Raw genomic sequence first — 14,905 nt, 5'->3', positions numbered from 1 at the left:
AGAAGGAGAAGCAGCAGACGAGACCAAAAGGCGAAGGCAGACACACACACACACGCGCACACACACACACACATAAGGCGAGAAGGAGAAATGCCAAATTTCGCAGGCACCTGGAAGATGAAAAGCAGCGAGAATTTTGACGAGTTGCTGAAAGCACTAGGTGAGCATCTTTATCTTCCTTTGTAGCCCGAATGGTAGAAGACACCCGGGAGCACTCGGACTGGTGATGGTGTGGAAGTTGCAATGAAGAGTCCTTTCCGGCACAGCCGCCGACTCGGTTGTTTTGGGGTTCTTGTGGACAGTGTGAGGTAAACGGGTGAATGGAAGGTGGTCTAATTTGCAGGTCTGAGAAAGTAATGTTATGGGATGCATGTCTTTCCTAATTGTTTCTACTATGACGGAGTCACAAAGAGGGTTAAGGGCTTTACCGCTCATTTGCAGGACTAAATCTATCATGATGGACAGGAGAGCTGAACAGGGCAAAGTGTGCCAACATTCCTCTCATTCATTGTCCTCTCGCTGCATCCCATGTGTCCAACATCTGCTGGGACGGAGCTCCGTTGCTCAATGCTACAGGTTTTTGCCAGAAAAAATGTTTTTTTCTTTTGTTTGTGGCGTGCTTTTTACAATTAGTCACAGTTTTGTCAATCAATTTCTTTGTAAACAAGTATGTTGGGTTCTTGTGCTTCTCTGTTTAACTCGAGTGCCTTTTCTCCCGATTCCTTAAGTTGCACGCTTTCTTGGCGATGTCGGCGTTGTGTTTTGTCAGATGCACATTTTAGGACCAAAATAAAAATATAAAAAATACGATTAGATGCTGGGGAGATGCTAATCCGCTTGTTGAGGAAGGTTATACGATGTAAGAGTGTAAAGTAAAGGGATAAACGATGAGAACTGCTAAAGCTTTTATTGTGTGAATGTTGCAAGACAGCAACTTACACCAGGGGTGCCCAAACTCTTTCTACTGATGGCCACATATCGAAAAATGAAAGGATGGAAGCGCCACTTTGGATTTTGTAAAGCAACACATGTAGATATGCTAAGAAGTTACATATAGTTCAAGAAAAAACTGCATCTCAGCTTTGTGATGTAGGTGAAAAAGCGTATTATTAGTATGAGCGTTGCTCTTCCCCCCCCCCCCGTTTTTTGTATTTGTTTTTTTAGGTTTTCCAAATATTTCAATTTTCTTCTTCAATAATTTTCAAAAATGTTCTTCTCGTAATATTATGACTTTATTTCCATAATATTATTACTTCTTCCCCCAACCTAATTTTGCTAAAATTACAACTATTTTTGTTTTGTTTGTTTCTCATAATGTTACGACTTCCAAAAATATATATTTTTTCTTTCATATTTAAACTCTATGCTCAAATGACCAGTTTAACTCGGGATATTGGGACAAGTGCTTTAAATGGAGTGATGAAGAAGGACAGTGAAGTAAAAAACTTACCACTTCCACATGGAATGAGAGGAGAACCTTTTTTTCACTTGATCTCAGCCGTGGCATGTCGGCTTGGCTCTGCTGGCTCAGTAGCCAGTCTCCATGCAGTGTGAAAGGTAATGTAATCTAACATTACTGATGCCTCATGAATGCTACATGTAACTTATCTTTCAATGTGTTTTGACGAGGCCGCAGTCAACCACCAAACAGCGATCATTTTTTAATGAATAATTTTTTAAAGAAACGTGATATAGCGAGGGAGCGATATTCAAATCGTGATAGAGGAAGCAATGACTATTTCCATTTTTGCTTTTTTTAGTTTTTTCATAAATTGTATTTTTAGAATGTGCCTCTTGCACCCTTGGCAGGGTGTCACGACGCGGCTTCCAGGTGTTGGGGGAGCGACCACGGTGTTGGTGTGTGAGCAGGCGTTTATTTATTTATTTATTTATTTATTTTTACTTATTTATTTATTTTTTTTAAGGGGGGTATACGGGGGTTGGCTCCGTGCTGGGTTTCCTGGCCGGGCCTCCTTGGGGTGGGGGGCAATACTTCCTCTGTCCCTGGGTGGGGTGGCCCTGTGTCGGGGTACGGGCGTAGGGTGGCCTGGGGCGGGCCGGGCCCCGCCTCCTGGGGATGGGGGGTGCTGTAGGGGGCTGGCGCTCCCGGTCATGGGCGGGCTTCTTTCCTGTTGGTGGGGGCGGCTCTGGGCCCGCTAGTGTGTGGCCCCCGGTGCCCATCTGCCCTTGTGGGGTGTGGTCTCTCGCCGGTCTCGGGTGCTGGTTGTCCTCCGGCCTGCTGGCACCCTGCTTCTGGTCAGGGGTTGCCATTCTGCGGCCCCTTGCTGATCTCCCCGGGGTGGGGGCTGTGTGGGCTGGGTCTCGGGGGGCCCGTCTTGGTTCTTGTTACTGGTGTTGTTGTCTCTCTCTGTATTGTCCCCACTCTCGTCCCCGCACTCCTTCCTCTGTCTTCTTATTTTCTTCTCTATCCCCTCCTGCTCCGGTCCGGCCGCTACAAATTTGCATAACAATAAACATCAAATCAAGTGAAAAAAATCTATGGAACAGGAGAAGAGTATCTTACACTTTTCTCTGGCAGAGAAAATCTGTTTAGCATGTGAGGCATCTCGATCAACAATACTATCTGCCCCACTGGCTGGACAGGACAAAAAAAAAAAGAATGTCCCGCTGGCCAAAAGTAAAAAAAAATAAAGCTAAAATACGGTAAATCGAAGGGAAACTTTTCAAACGAGAGAGCAATGGGAAAGAAGGGTCAAATACAGGAGCTTCCCGGGAAAAACAGGAGGCCGTTTGGATTTAAACAGTGCAGATTTTTTTGTTGCATGGTTGGAAGACGTGCAATTGCTCATGCACGCTCATGCACGCTCATGCACGCTCATGGGATGTGTCATAAAAGATGCCATGAATGAACGCCACTCTGCTTAACAGAAATAAACAGAATAACTGAAAATAAACCACAAAATCAGGAATGGTTAGGTTACATTAGATCGAACTTCATGTTGCAAAATTAGAGTGACGGTTTTAGCTATTCTCTAGGGGGTGCCACAAGGATGGGGGAGGAGGGGAAAGATTCATATTCATTTATGCTCAGTGCTCATTAGCCACCCTCTACAGTCAGAATACGGCCACCCCAATAATGCTCACAAGAAGTGGACAAAGAGTCTTAAACATATTGAGGCACACGTCAGTCTACTTTAAGGAAGTGTTCTTTTATTTGCTAATAGCATCTCACCCACAGCACAACAAAGCAGAGGGTCATCAATTCGAACCACTATCTCACTCATGGTGCAGTCAACACAAACATGTGTCCACTCACCCAACACACTACAAAATGTCATTTCACTACCAAAATGGCCATCCATCCATTTTTTATGCCGCTTATCCTCGTTAGCGTGGCGGGGGTATGCTGGAGCCTATCCCAGCCGACTTCGGGCGAGAGGTGGGGTACACCCTGGACTGCCAATCCAACAAAACATTATGGGAAAGAGAAAGTCGAAAGCATCGGCTGCACTATTTAGAAAAAAGAGGAACGAAGAAGAGGACAAACAGGGGCGCCATTGAAGCTACAAAAGCTACTGCTGGTTGTGTCATTAAGATTCGCGTTACACTGCAGGCCTAAGTGCCCAATCCCATTTACTTAGTGCAGCGGTGCCCAAAGTGCAGCCCCGAAGTGCATTGTAGAAATTAAACAAAAAAATAAAACCCAAAGAAACAGCAATAACGGAAAAAACGAGCAAAAAGGTGTAATGTCGCAAAGAAATCTTAAAATGCTGACACTAGTAACTAATAACTGCTTTGTCACCTCTACCACAAAGCTGACTTTAAATACCGTACATACAAAACACTTTTTTACAAAATAAAAAAATTCAAAATGGCCCCCACACCCTTTTCCAAATGCGGCCCTCACTGGAAGAAAGTTTGGACACCGCTGCTTTGGTGCTTGTATCCCATTTTTTTCTACAGTTACATTTATATTTCAATTCACCCATATTTGGTATCGCTGTGCTTGCATACATAATAATCCACATGCTTTGACCCCCAAAATGCAACTAAACAATAATACATAATAAAAAAATGTTAATAGAAATATGACATTAATATTAGTTAAGATATTAAACATGATTTGTGTTGTTCGGGCAGGTGCAGGTGTGTATTGCCGTAGGCTTGCATTGATGGGCTACACAATAGACACCCGCTTTTCGGGGGGGGGGGGGATTACTAAAGGATTAATAAAGGACAGACTAAATGAAAGGAAATACAACACAATAAAAGACAATTAAACAATAAATTACCATAATTTACTGTGTATAAGACGCTCGGTTGTTTAAGATGCACCCACCAAATTCAGAGAGAAAAAACGATTTGTTGATATTTAAGCTGCACCGGACTATAAGCCATACATGTCCACGTCACAAAATGGCATATTGCAGCGCGCACGAGTCCGTGAGGACCAGCTAGCTCTTTATTTGACAGAAGCCAATCATGAACTATGAAAAAAACTCAAGATGAGCTTGTCAACCCATTGGAAATTGCAGAGGAGGCTCCTCTGGCTCCCTCTGGTGGTCAGAGGCAACTGAATGAATCAGCTTTGAAATGCTTTGAATGAAATGGTTTGCTGGGATGAAATGCATTATGGGAAAAAAAATTAAAGTAGGTGTTTTTTATTTTAAACTTGTGTATTTCCCTGCGATTGGCTGGCGACCAGTCCAGGATGTAACCCACCTGTCGCCCGAAGTCAGCTGGGATAGGCTCCAGCATACCCCCGCGACCCTAATGAGGAGAAGCGGCATACAGTAGAAGATGGATGGATGGATGGAACTGGTGTATTTCCTAGCTACCTTTTGAGTGTTAAGTTGCTGTGTGATGAGTTTAGTGTTCTTTGAGTCAGACTGTTATACATTGAACATTGTTATACATTGTTATACAACAATGTATATCAATGTATAACAATGTTATACTACATTGGACATTGAACGTGTGCTGTACATGACTATTCAGGTGGAACTGCAAAATAATGGTTCTGGCATCATGACTATAAAGGAAAACTGTTGTCTATTCTCAATGAAAATTAACCAGAAAAGCGATCCCCAGTGACATAAAATTATACTCAAATCCTCGGAACTTACAGCTGCTTCAAATTGGCAAATATTTCAGGAAATTGAGCTAAAATGGGTTTCTCCTATCACTGGTAATTTTATAAATAGAATGTTTTGGCTTAAATGATATGTTCCAAGGATAAAAATAACAACAAACTCTTGAAATTAAGGAGATAAAATTGGCCTCAGATATCACCAGATTGCAGGAAATGAGGTCTAATTTAAAAAATGTTCTGGGGGAGGACCTCCAGACCCCGCACTCAATTTACAGCACACCCCCTTTTCAAAAAAGCGAGATCCGCCCCTGTTTGGTGTGTTCCCAGGTGTGAATGCCATGCTGAGGAAGGTGGCAGTGGCGGCTGCTTCCAAGCCTCACGTGGAGATCAGACAGAGTGGCGAACAATTCTACATCAAGACTTCCACCACCGTCCGCACCACAGAGATCAACTTCCACGTCGGCGAGGAGTTTAATGAGGAGACAGTGGATGGAAGAAAGTGTAAGGTAAGCACTCTAGAAAGAAAGTATCGTGTCAATCATAAAGCCAAGGGTATGCTTGTACAGTATTTAAAAGCAGAGTATCGCAGAAGAAAAAGAAAAGTAGCTTGTAATAAATCATAACATTTGTTCTCCGCTGTGCTGGCATGGAGAACACGACTCAAACTTAACTGCGTTAAAAGAGGAATGCCGCAGTTCAGTTGAGGATAGAGTTGAATGATGAACAAAAACATCATCGGAGACACGTTGTGTTTCTCTCCAGAGTCTGGCCACTTGGGAGACAGAAAACAAAATGTACTGCAACCAGACTCTACTGAGCGGCAACGGGCCCAAAACCTTCTGGACCAGAGAACTCAGAGGGGATGAACTTATATTGGTAGGTGCCTTTTTGAAAATCTATACAAAAATATCGATACATAATTAACTGTGGATTCCTACATTTTCACGGATTTTTGGTCAAAAATGTTTTTTTATTAGATTGTTTTTCTCCCAAGAAAAAGAAGACATATTTTCCGCAAAAAACATCTCATTCACCATAAGTCGATAATCATTTATACTGTAAATACGTGATAATACAGGTCAAATGTACAGCATACATGCACCGCTGTTTGAAAGGCCACCATTTTTACATGTTTATGTCTTTATGCTTTACTGATATTTTGTTGTCAAGCGTTGACATTTCGCACTTTGTTCGGAGCTTCTTGAACGCACCGTAGTTGTGTGCCGTGAAACGCGAATGTTTTTTTACTGTCATTAAAAGTCATTAGTGGAATTACGACAGACAAGCCGTGTTTATTATGTCGACGTGGCTTCTCTGGCAGGCTGCTAGCCTCTAACGCTAGCCTGATGACCAGGCGACACCGCTACTCAGATACCATTTTTTTATGGATCGTTTTACGTTATCATTCATTAGTGATGGGTACCGATACATCTTATACTTTAATAGGTGTGTGAGGCGTATTCAAACCTGGATTGTGTCGTGACTGAACGATGGCAATTGAAGAGAAAGGGGGAAGGTTCTGGAGCTGAATCTAATTTAATAATTACAACAGTGGCTTTTATTGCAAATGTTAATCCGAAAATGGGAGGAGAACTTCAATTTCAAGATAGCAGCAGGGTTTGGAAGGCAGGGGAGTGTGCAGTGTCAAAAAATTTTATGAGTGTATCAAATAGTTTTGCTATTCGTCGTTTGTGGGTAGTAATCCCTGCAAATAGCGGGTGTCTACTCTATAGATGAATCTGAAATTCTGCCTTTCCAAACATAGTAACGCTCGGTTTTGATCAACACTGTGAGGTATTCATTGAACAATATCTTTATGATTGTGGATGTACTGTAGTTTGCAGTGGTGTAGAACTGCACTGCATCAAAGTGAGACTGACTGAATGTGTTTCCACTTCATACCTAAAGCCTGATACATGCCAGCCTGTACACTCGCCCTCGTCTGGTACGACTGGAAGTAGCTGGCTTAACGGAATGACCACAACGCGATCGCTCCTCGCGGGTTATAAATGAAAACGACACAAATTGTAATTGAGATGAAGACTCAAAATAATCCAAAAAGTCAAACCCACAGCTCTGACCTGCAACTACATTCGTGTTCGTAATAAAGATACATGCTCCCCTAATTAATGGCAATCACTACTTTGTACAAAAGGAATAATCACAAGGACTAAAAATAAGACTAGAAACAATCCACAAAGTCAGAGAAATTGCAGTAATACAGCAGGATAGAAGGGATGGGTGTGTGAGGGCAGGCCAGCGGGGCCAGGAGAGGGCAGGGGAATCGAACCCAAGTCCAGACTTAGTAGGAATAATGCAGTGCAGTATTACTGTACTACTGTATTACTATAGTAATACTGCAAACTACAACAACTGTACTGATTACACAGGTGTGTCTAATGTTGTGGCCCGTGTGTGATGATCACTACAAATAAAATATATTATACAAATGCCATGCTTGTCATATCTTAAATGCCATATGATTCCTCCACTGAGGTAAATGCAGTATATCTTTATGTGCTTACTTTGATAATACGCTGGTGGAAAACTCAGAGATTCCAGGATAAAATGTGGAGTCTAGAAGCTGTTCTATTTTCAAGAACAACAAAGAGAACAATGAATTCAAATAGAAGCCATTCATCAAAAACAGTACATTTACGACTTCATAAACGCACTGCATTGCATTAAAAAGAACCAACTTGTCCCAAGTTTGTTGTCGGTCAAGTTAAGGTAAGATCAACATGCGCTTGTAGACATCAGGGCCTGCTGGTCCTGAAAGACCAGATGGCTTACAAAGTCCAGAGGGGCGTGAGACAGACTGTGACTAACCAGTGTAGAAAGGCAATCTCGTACATGATTTCTGCAAAACAACATGTTTTTCTTCAAGATAAGGGCGTGTGTCCATCTGGAATGACTGTAAAATGATAGGCACATGGGGATGGATGATTGGGAGAAACAATCATCTTTTATTACAACATAATAGTCAAAGTTTTTTTAACTCTGCAAGTAAAACATCATGTTGTCACTGAGGTGACCCAGATACTTTATTCAGCTTGTGTCACGTCTTTATAACCCATCCATCCATCCATCCATTTTCTATACCTCTTTAGGGTTGTGGGGGTATGCTGGAGCTTATCCCAGCTGACTTCGGGCGACAGGCGGGGTACACCCTGGACTGGTCGCCAGCCAATCGTAGGGCACATATAGACAAACAACCATTCACACTCACATTCATACCTATGGACAATTTAGAGTCTCCAATTAACCTAACATGCATGTTTTTGGATGTGGGAGGAAACCAGAGTACCCGGAGAAAACCCACACACGCACGGGGAGAACATGCAAACTCCACACAGAAATGCCCAGGGGAGAATCGAACCAAGGTCCAACGTGCTAACCACTAGACGTCTTTATAATAAATAATAATATTTCTAATAAAATTATATTATTATCGCCTGAACTAGCCTCCTTGGTCAACTTAAATTACATGAATTACTCACCCCGAATGGGCGTCACCTTTAGCTTAATAAAGAAAGTGTGAGTTCTGGTCTATTCGCTGTTCACACCTGAAGCACGGCACATTTGGCGAGTGTGAGTGTGCTGATCCATGCCCGGGCACGGCACACTTTTCCTCCACTAGTGAACGACTACACGACTACATTCATATGTAGTCAGTTCATTAAAGCATTCGCTCCTCTTGCAAGTGATTAAGACACCTTTGATTCTCTCCTCGGCACCCAAATTTACAAAACTTCATCAAATGTTATTGTTATTTAAGAATCCATATGAATTTATGAACATAATGTAGTGCAGTGGTCACCAACCTTTTTGAGACAAAGATCCCTGGTCTCCCGTAAACCTGTGCAGGATCTACCCCCCGCCCCCATACATGCATACATGCAAACATACAGTGGTGTGAAAAAGTGTTTGCCCCATTATGATTATTTTTTCGCATGTTTGTCACACCTAAATGTTTCAGATCATGAAACAAATTTAAATATTAGTCATTGACAACACAACTGAACACAAACGTTTTTAAATAAAACTTTGTATTGTTAAGTGAAAAAAAGTGTGAAAAAGTGATCATGCCACAGCACCTTCGTAGGGTTCAGGTCAGGACTTTGACTAGGCCTCTTCAAAGTCTTCATTTTGTTTTACTTCAGCCATTCAGAGGTGGACTTGCTGGTGTGTTTTGGATCATTGTCCTGCTGCAGAACCCAAGTTGGTTTCAGCAATTGCTTTTGATGGTCTGAAACATTTAAGTGTGACAAAAATGCAAAAAAAATAAGAAATCAGGAAGGAGGCAAACACTTTTTCACACCACTGTACGTATATATACATACATACTGTATGTATGCCTTGAAAATATATACACAATATATATTGAAATTACTATATATATATATATATTAATTTTCTATAAAGGTTTTTAAAGTAAAGTAAATAAGTTTTGTGTTATTTGTTGTTGCTGTCAAAAATTTCAGCTTTTTCTCATTGTGCCTTTTGCTCTATTTTTAAAATTTTTTGCTGTTTTTGAAATTTGACTTTGTTTCTGCAGTGATGCAATGCCAAATGAGCTGCGGATGGCCTCCTAATTTTGTGGACCTTCGTTGGGGTCTGGCTTGTGGCGTCGGTTCTATGAGCAAACCACAACTCTATTTGACTTGTTAGCTCTGTGTCGTGGGCGAGCGATGGTGGTTGAGGAGAGAGGGGCTGGTCAATGCTGGTCAGCCCTAACGAGCTGTGTCGCCGCAGCTCCATTATTTTTTTTGGAGGTGCACATCTATGGAGTTATATTTGTGTTTTAATTTTGAAGTAGCAAAGGCAGATTAAGTAGCTTTTCACCAGCAGCCATCCAGACAACTACCTCAGCCATGGTGCCAAACAAACACAAGTCAACAACTACAGCATGTGACACACAACTTAACCTACCCACTGCACTGTCTGGGAGGTAAAAAAAAGGAGGGACGTTCACATACTCTGCTATAGTCAATGTTTTATTGTTCATATTCATGTAAATTCTGGGTGTCTTATTAAGTAAAAAAAAACGTGAAGGCCAATTTTGTTATTTTATGTGGTTTGATGTTTAAAGTGCTCCTGAAACAGGTACACAAGCACAAATAGCAGATTGGATAACATTTTACACATAAAATAAGACAGATGGACTGTTAGAATTCTAATAGTATGCTTGTATCAAATACACTATAGTCTGCCCCCCCACCCTGCCAATTTTGTCAACTCAAGGCGGCCGCGAGTCAAAAGGTTTGCCCACCCCTGGTGTAGACAGTAACTGGATGGATTGATGAGGTTGCCCTCTGTTGGTCGTTAGTCAGAATGCAAGTTCATGCACAATAAGCGGTGGGGGCATAGCTGTCTACCCTACCGTTTTCCCTGGGAAACTCCCGTATTTTGCCCTTCTTTTCTGTATTTTTACATTCATCAAAAAATAAAAAACCTCTCCGGTCCTGCAAATGACATCGGTGACAGTCGGGGGCGCTGCCAGGAATTCTGATCCTCTCCCCGGGCAACTATTGTCACCACATGCCTATTTTTGGGGGACCCTGTCAGTCAGGGGACTTGGAATTGATGAGGAAAAGGAAAGTTATTTAGCATCCTATCCAGAAGTGCATTGTGAAAGTAATTACACTGTACTGCTGTATATACCTTTTACAGTGACGTACCCGTTCAGACATTTGACCTGAAGCCATGTACCCCCTACTCCTGCACACTTAAAAAAGATACACCTGAATGAATCTGAATTAACTTGAAATACTGAACATAATTAATGAGCACTGATAAATAAATAATCATCCTACATACTGTATATTTTATTCCAGTGTGATGATGGCATTCTTCCGTTTGAAAGGGAAGGTTAAGCTTCACTTTTCTTGTCCGCTCATGATGGCTGTTGTTTAAATTTGCATATTCATTTTAAAAAAAGCAGTATCCGAAGTACACAAACACATACAACCAACGATAAAGCCTAATTTTCGGGGGAAACCCCACTCACTGTGCAGGGATTGGAACATCAATATAAATGAAATCGTCACTTACGTATTTGCTCATATGATGCATACAAGCAATGAACAACTTAGTGCTGCGTCTCCTTTCTGCTCAGTTCTCCTTGTGCTGTGAGGCGTTCAGGCGCACTAGTCATTTTTAATGTTAAGCGCTAACTGTTTTTCATTTTTATTCACGTACCCCGTATTGCAATTGGCGTACCCCAATTTGGTAAGTACAAGTCAATAACAGTGGGCATCGGGCAGAATAAATAAACACAGTTTTAGGATAGCAATCTAAGAAAGTCAAAATTCCAGGTCACTCTGCTTGGAGTTAAAAGATGTGCTGGCCAGAAGAAAGCAGCTTTGGCTCTGAGCACGGCTGCATGGATGTGGGGGCGGGATGCAGACGTGGTGGATTACAGCCCTCAGTGTGATTGAGGACGGGCGCAATATAATGACCACTTTGAGTCAACGCTTAAAATGATAAGTGGGAGGAGAAAAAATATCCTTAGTTACGTGAGAGAGAAAGCCCATTCTTCGTTTACGTTTGACACCATTTGATTATAACTCTGAAAGGACGAGCGCGGGCCCCTAATGGCCGGTTACAGTGGAGAAGAGTCAGGTGAAACGTCTGCCTTTGATAATCTGCCGTTCTCCTCTGGCCTCTAACTGGCCTCATTGATCACGCCCACTGAGAAATGCAAATGAAGCCTGGCTTTACCTCCACTTAATGCCTCCCTGGGCGACTGGCTTTGCGCCAGATGGACTTGTCTCAGCTCCATTTGTCACCGCGCCGACACTTTGCACTGCAGCACGGCCTGAGATAATGATGATGTGTGGCGCTGCAGTTGGCCATAAAGCTCTGCCTCTGGGACAGCCATAAATCTTAGCCAACCAAACGCAGGCGCCTGCACCGCTAGTTGTGCTCATGTCAGTGTATTCCCAACAATCACAGCAGGACGCTTTCAGGGAATAAGGTATGGCAGAGCAGCTTCTTTGGGGTTTGGTGTTTTGACATTTGAAGGTATTGCGGCCTTGATGCTCAGCGCTGTTAAAGTATCAACGAGCAAGATACTGAACCCCTAGAAAACACTGTTTGCTTGTCTACCCTGACATTGTGATGATTGACGGGCTTGAGATCAGAGATCTGTGCAAGTTCTTCCTCACTGAACAGAAAAGGGCCTCCCCTAAACTGTTCCCACAAAGTTGGGAGCATACAATTGTCCAAAATGTCTCGCAAAGACAAAGCATGAAGATTCAAACAAGGGAGAACAACTTGTGTGTGTCTGGAGTCTATACACAGAAAAACCTGTTTAAGTCGACCCCAGTTACATTGATAACCCATTTAAGTCAACTAACTCATCAAGTCTGTGTTTTTTTTTTAATTGGTCCGTTTGTATTATTATTAATTAAATTTTGAATTTTATTATGAACTTCATTATCACTCATGTGTTTTTGCAAAACCAGATTTGTGGTTACGTCAAAGCGAACCCAAAAAAACGCAACAGGAAAGGAGTCGCCACTTGTCGGTCATTTTTTCCCCCCGTTCTGGTCACTTTCATCCCCCTTATACGCAACTAAGAAAAACATGCACAAATGGAAGAAAACGATGTTACTTGACCTTGTGTCGCCAACCAAAGTCGCAAGTAAACGTGCAAACAATGTCGACTGAAAAGGCTTCCATTATAGTGTATATAATTAATGCTGATAATTGTGTTTCAGACCTTTGGAGCTGACGACGTTGTGTGCACAAGGATCTACGTACGAGCATAGGAGAAATCCAAGCGGACATTTTCAGCAACTGTCCTCTCTCATTCACAAAGTGCATCAACACATTTCAGCACCCTGTCTTGTATTGTCTTATATCCCCATAAAACACACCATGATCTGGATATGTGTCTTTTCTTTTCTATTCCCATTCCCTGCACTGTGCATCAAACAATGTGGTATGACTGTATGTTTTATCTGTTTGTTTGAGCTAAATTAGCTGTATTTCACACGGGACCATGCCAGTGTTTCCCCATACAGAAATAAATGACTAATTTACTACTCGTTCCACTTGCACAATGGGACTGTCTGCGAATGTAGCTTGTCCTTACAACTCCGTACAGTGGATGGCATCGTAACTCTGCTTCTGAGCAGAGAGAAACAGGAATCAGTGTTGCCAACTTAATGACTTTGCCGCTATATTTGGTGAGTATTCAGACCCGTCTAGATTGTGTTTTTCAGATCTTATTGGACAGTCTAACATGAACACACATATCGCTCCAAGCAGCGGGTCCTGCTGTGGCCCCTCTATCCAAAAGTACTCACAAGCTGCTCCGCTTGCTTGAGACATAAAAAAAAAAAACACACAAAAAGAAACAGAAGAATGCTTATTTGTATTTCTAAACCAGGGGTGTCCAAACCTTTTCCTCCGGGGGCCACATACTGACAAATAAAAGCATGCAAGGGCTACTTTGATATTTTGCAGAACAAACTGCTTCCCAACTTTGTGACATAGGTGAAAAAGTGTTTTATTAGTGTGAACTTTTGCTCTTTTTTTCCCCATTTTTGCTGTTTTTTTTTTAATATTTTTATTTTCTTCTTACGGTAAATAATCTTCATACATTTTTTATTTGACTTTGATGACTTGATTCCCATAATATTTTGACTTTATTCCAATATTCCAACTTTTTCCCCAACCTATTTTTCCAAAAATTACAACTTTATTTTGTTTTGTTTCTCATAATATTACAACAAAAAAAATTTTTTTTCTTTAATATTTCAACTCTACGCTACTAAAGTTGTAATATTGTAACGTTTCTCTCTTGATATTGTGATTTTTTCTGGTAAAATTCCAGCTATTTTTTCCATTTCTGTTGTTTTACATTTTCCAAGTACTGTATTTCAACTTTCAACTTGCCCGCATGGTGGTTAGCATGTTGGCCACAGAGTCAGGAGATCTGGAAGATCTGGGTTCGAATCTCTGTTGGGCATCTCTATGTGGAGTCTGCATGTTCTCCCCGTGCGTGTGTGGGTTTTCTCCGGGTACTCCGGTTTCCTCCCACATTCCAAAAACATGCATGTTAGGTTAGTTGGTGACTCTAAATTGTCCATAGGTATGAATGTGAGTGTGAATGGTTGTTTGTCTATATGTGCCCTGCGATTGGCAGGTGACCAGTCCAGGGTGTACCCTGCCCGAAGTCAGCTGGGATAGGCTCCAGCATACCCCCGCGACCCTAATGGGATGAAGCGGCATAGAAAATGGATGGATGGATGGATGTATTTCAACTTCCTTCTTGTAAATTTTCTTCGATGACTACCATAATATTTTGACTGTATTATCGTAAGCTGGTTTTCCAATGTTTACAACTTTATTTTGCTTTGTTTCTCACATATTACCATTAAAAATATATTTATATTTAAACTCTGTACTACTAAAAGAAAATGTTTCCTCATATTACATTATTCTCATAAATGCCGACTGTCATTAAATTACAACTTTTTTTCCTCTTAATACTCTGATTTTATTCTTGTAAAATTAATGCTCATTTTTCCACTTTTGCTTTTTTTTCCCTTAAATTCAATTATACAAAATTATATCAGTTAAATTATATTGTTAGAATGTACTGCGGGCCAATAGAGAATCGAAAACAGCCACAGGCCACAAATGGCCCCCAGGCCACACTTTGGACACCCCTGTTGTAAACATATTTGTTTTGCTTTCCATGCTTTTTGCTCATTTTGTGTCTCCTGCAGCATCCATAAAAATGACATGCACATAGATTGCAGTCTTGTGGGAAACACAGCATGCTTTTCTCCTTTGAAGGTGGCCAGGAGGGTTTAAACGCCGGGAAAAACAGGAAAA

At 41.6% G+C, this 14,905-nt stretch overlaps 1 protein-coding gene across 1 annotated transcript; it reads left to right on the top strand.

The window, feature by feature from the left end:
* LOC129178527 (cellular retinoic acid-binding protein 1) lies at positions 1 to 13,202 on the top strand. The gene is made up of 4 exons (XM_054770842.1): positions 1 to 160; positions 5,381 to 5,559; positions 5,816 to 5,929; positions 12,778 to 13,202. Exons 1-4 carry the CDS (start codon positions 91 to 93, stop codon positions 12,826 to 12,828), a joined length of 414 nt encoding a protein of 137 aa, XP_054626817.1. The 5' UTR covers positions 1 to 90; the 3' UTR covers positions 12,829 to 13,202.
* Positions 13,203 to 14,905: the final 1,703 nt, after the last annotated feature.

Source organism: Dunckerocampus dactyliophorus, chromosome 3, assembly GCF_027744805.1.
Source record: "Dunckerocampus dactyliophorus isolate RoL2022-P2 chromosome 3, RoL_Ddac_1.1, whole genome shotgun sequence".
NCBI lineage: Eukaryota > Metazoa > Chordata > Actinopteri > Syngnathiformes > Syngnathidae > Dunckerocampus > Dunckerocampus dactyliophorus.
Note: the sequence above shows the minus strand (reverse complement) of the source record. Positions and strands in the feature narration are given on the sequence as shown.

Bases quoted from the DNA above. Each gene is read 5' to 3' on its own strand.
- LOC129178527 (XM_054770842.1), top strand. From the start codon at position 91: ATGCCAAATTTCGCAGGCACCTGGAAGATGAAAAGCAGCGAGAATTTT. The intron at 161-5,380 runs GTGAGCATCTTT...GTGTGTTCCCAG, and splicing joins CGAGTTGCTGAAAGCACTAG to GTGTGAATGCCATGCTGAGG. The intron at 5,560-5,815 runs GTAAGCACTCTA...GTTTCTCTCCAG, and splicing joins TGGATGGAAGAAAGTGTAAG to AGTCTGGCCACTTGGGAGAC.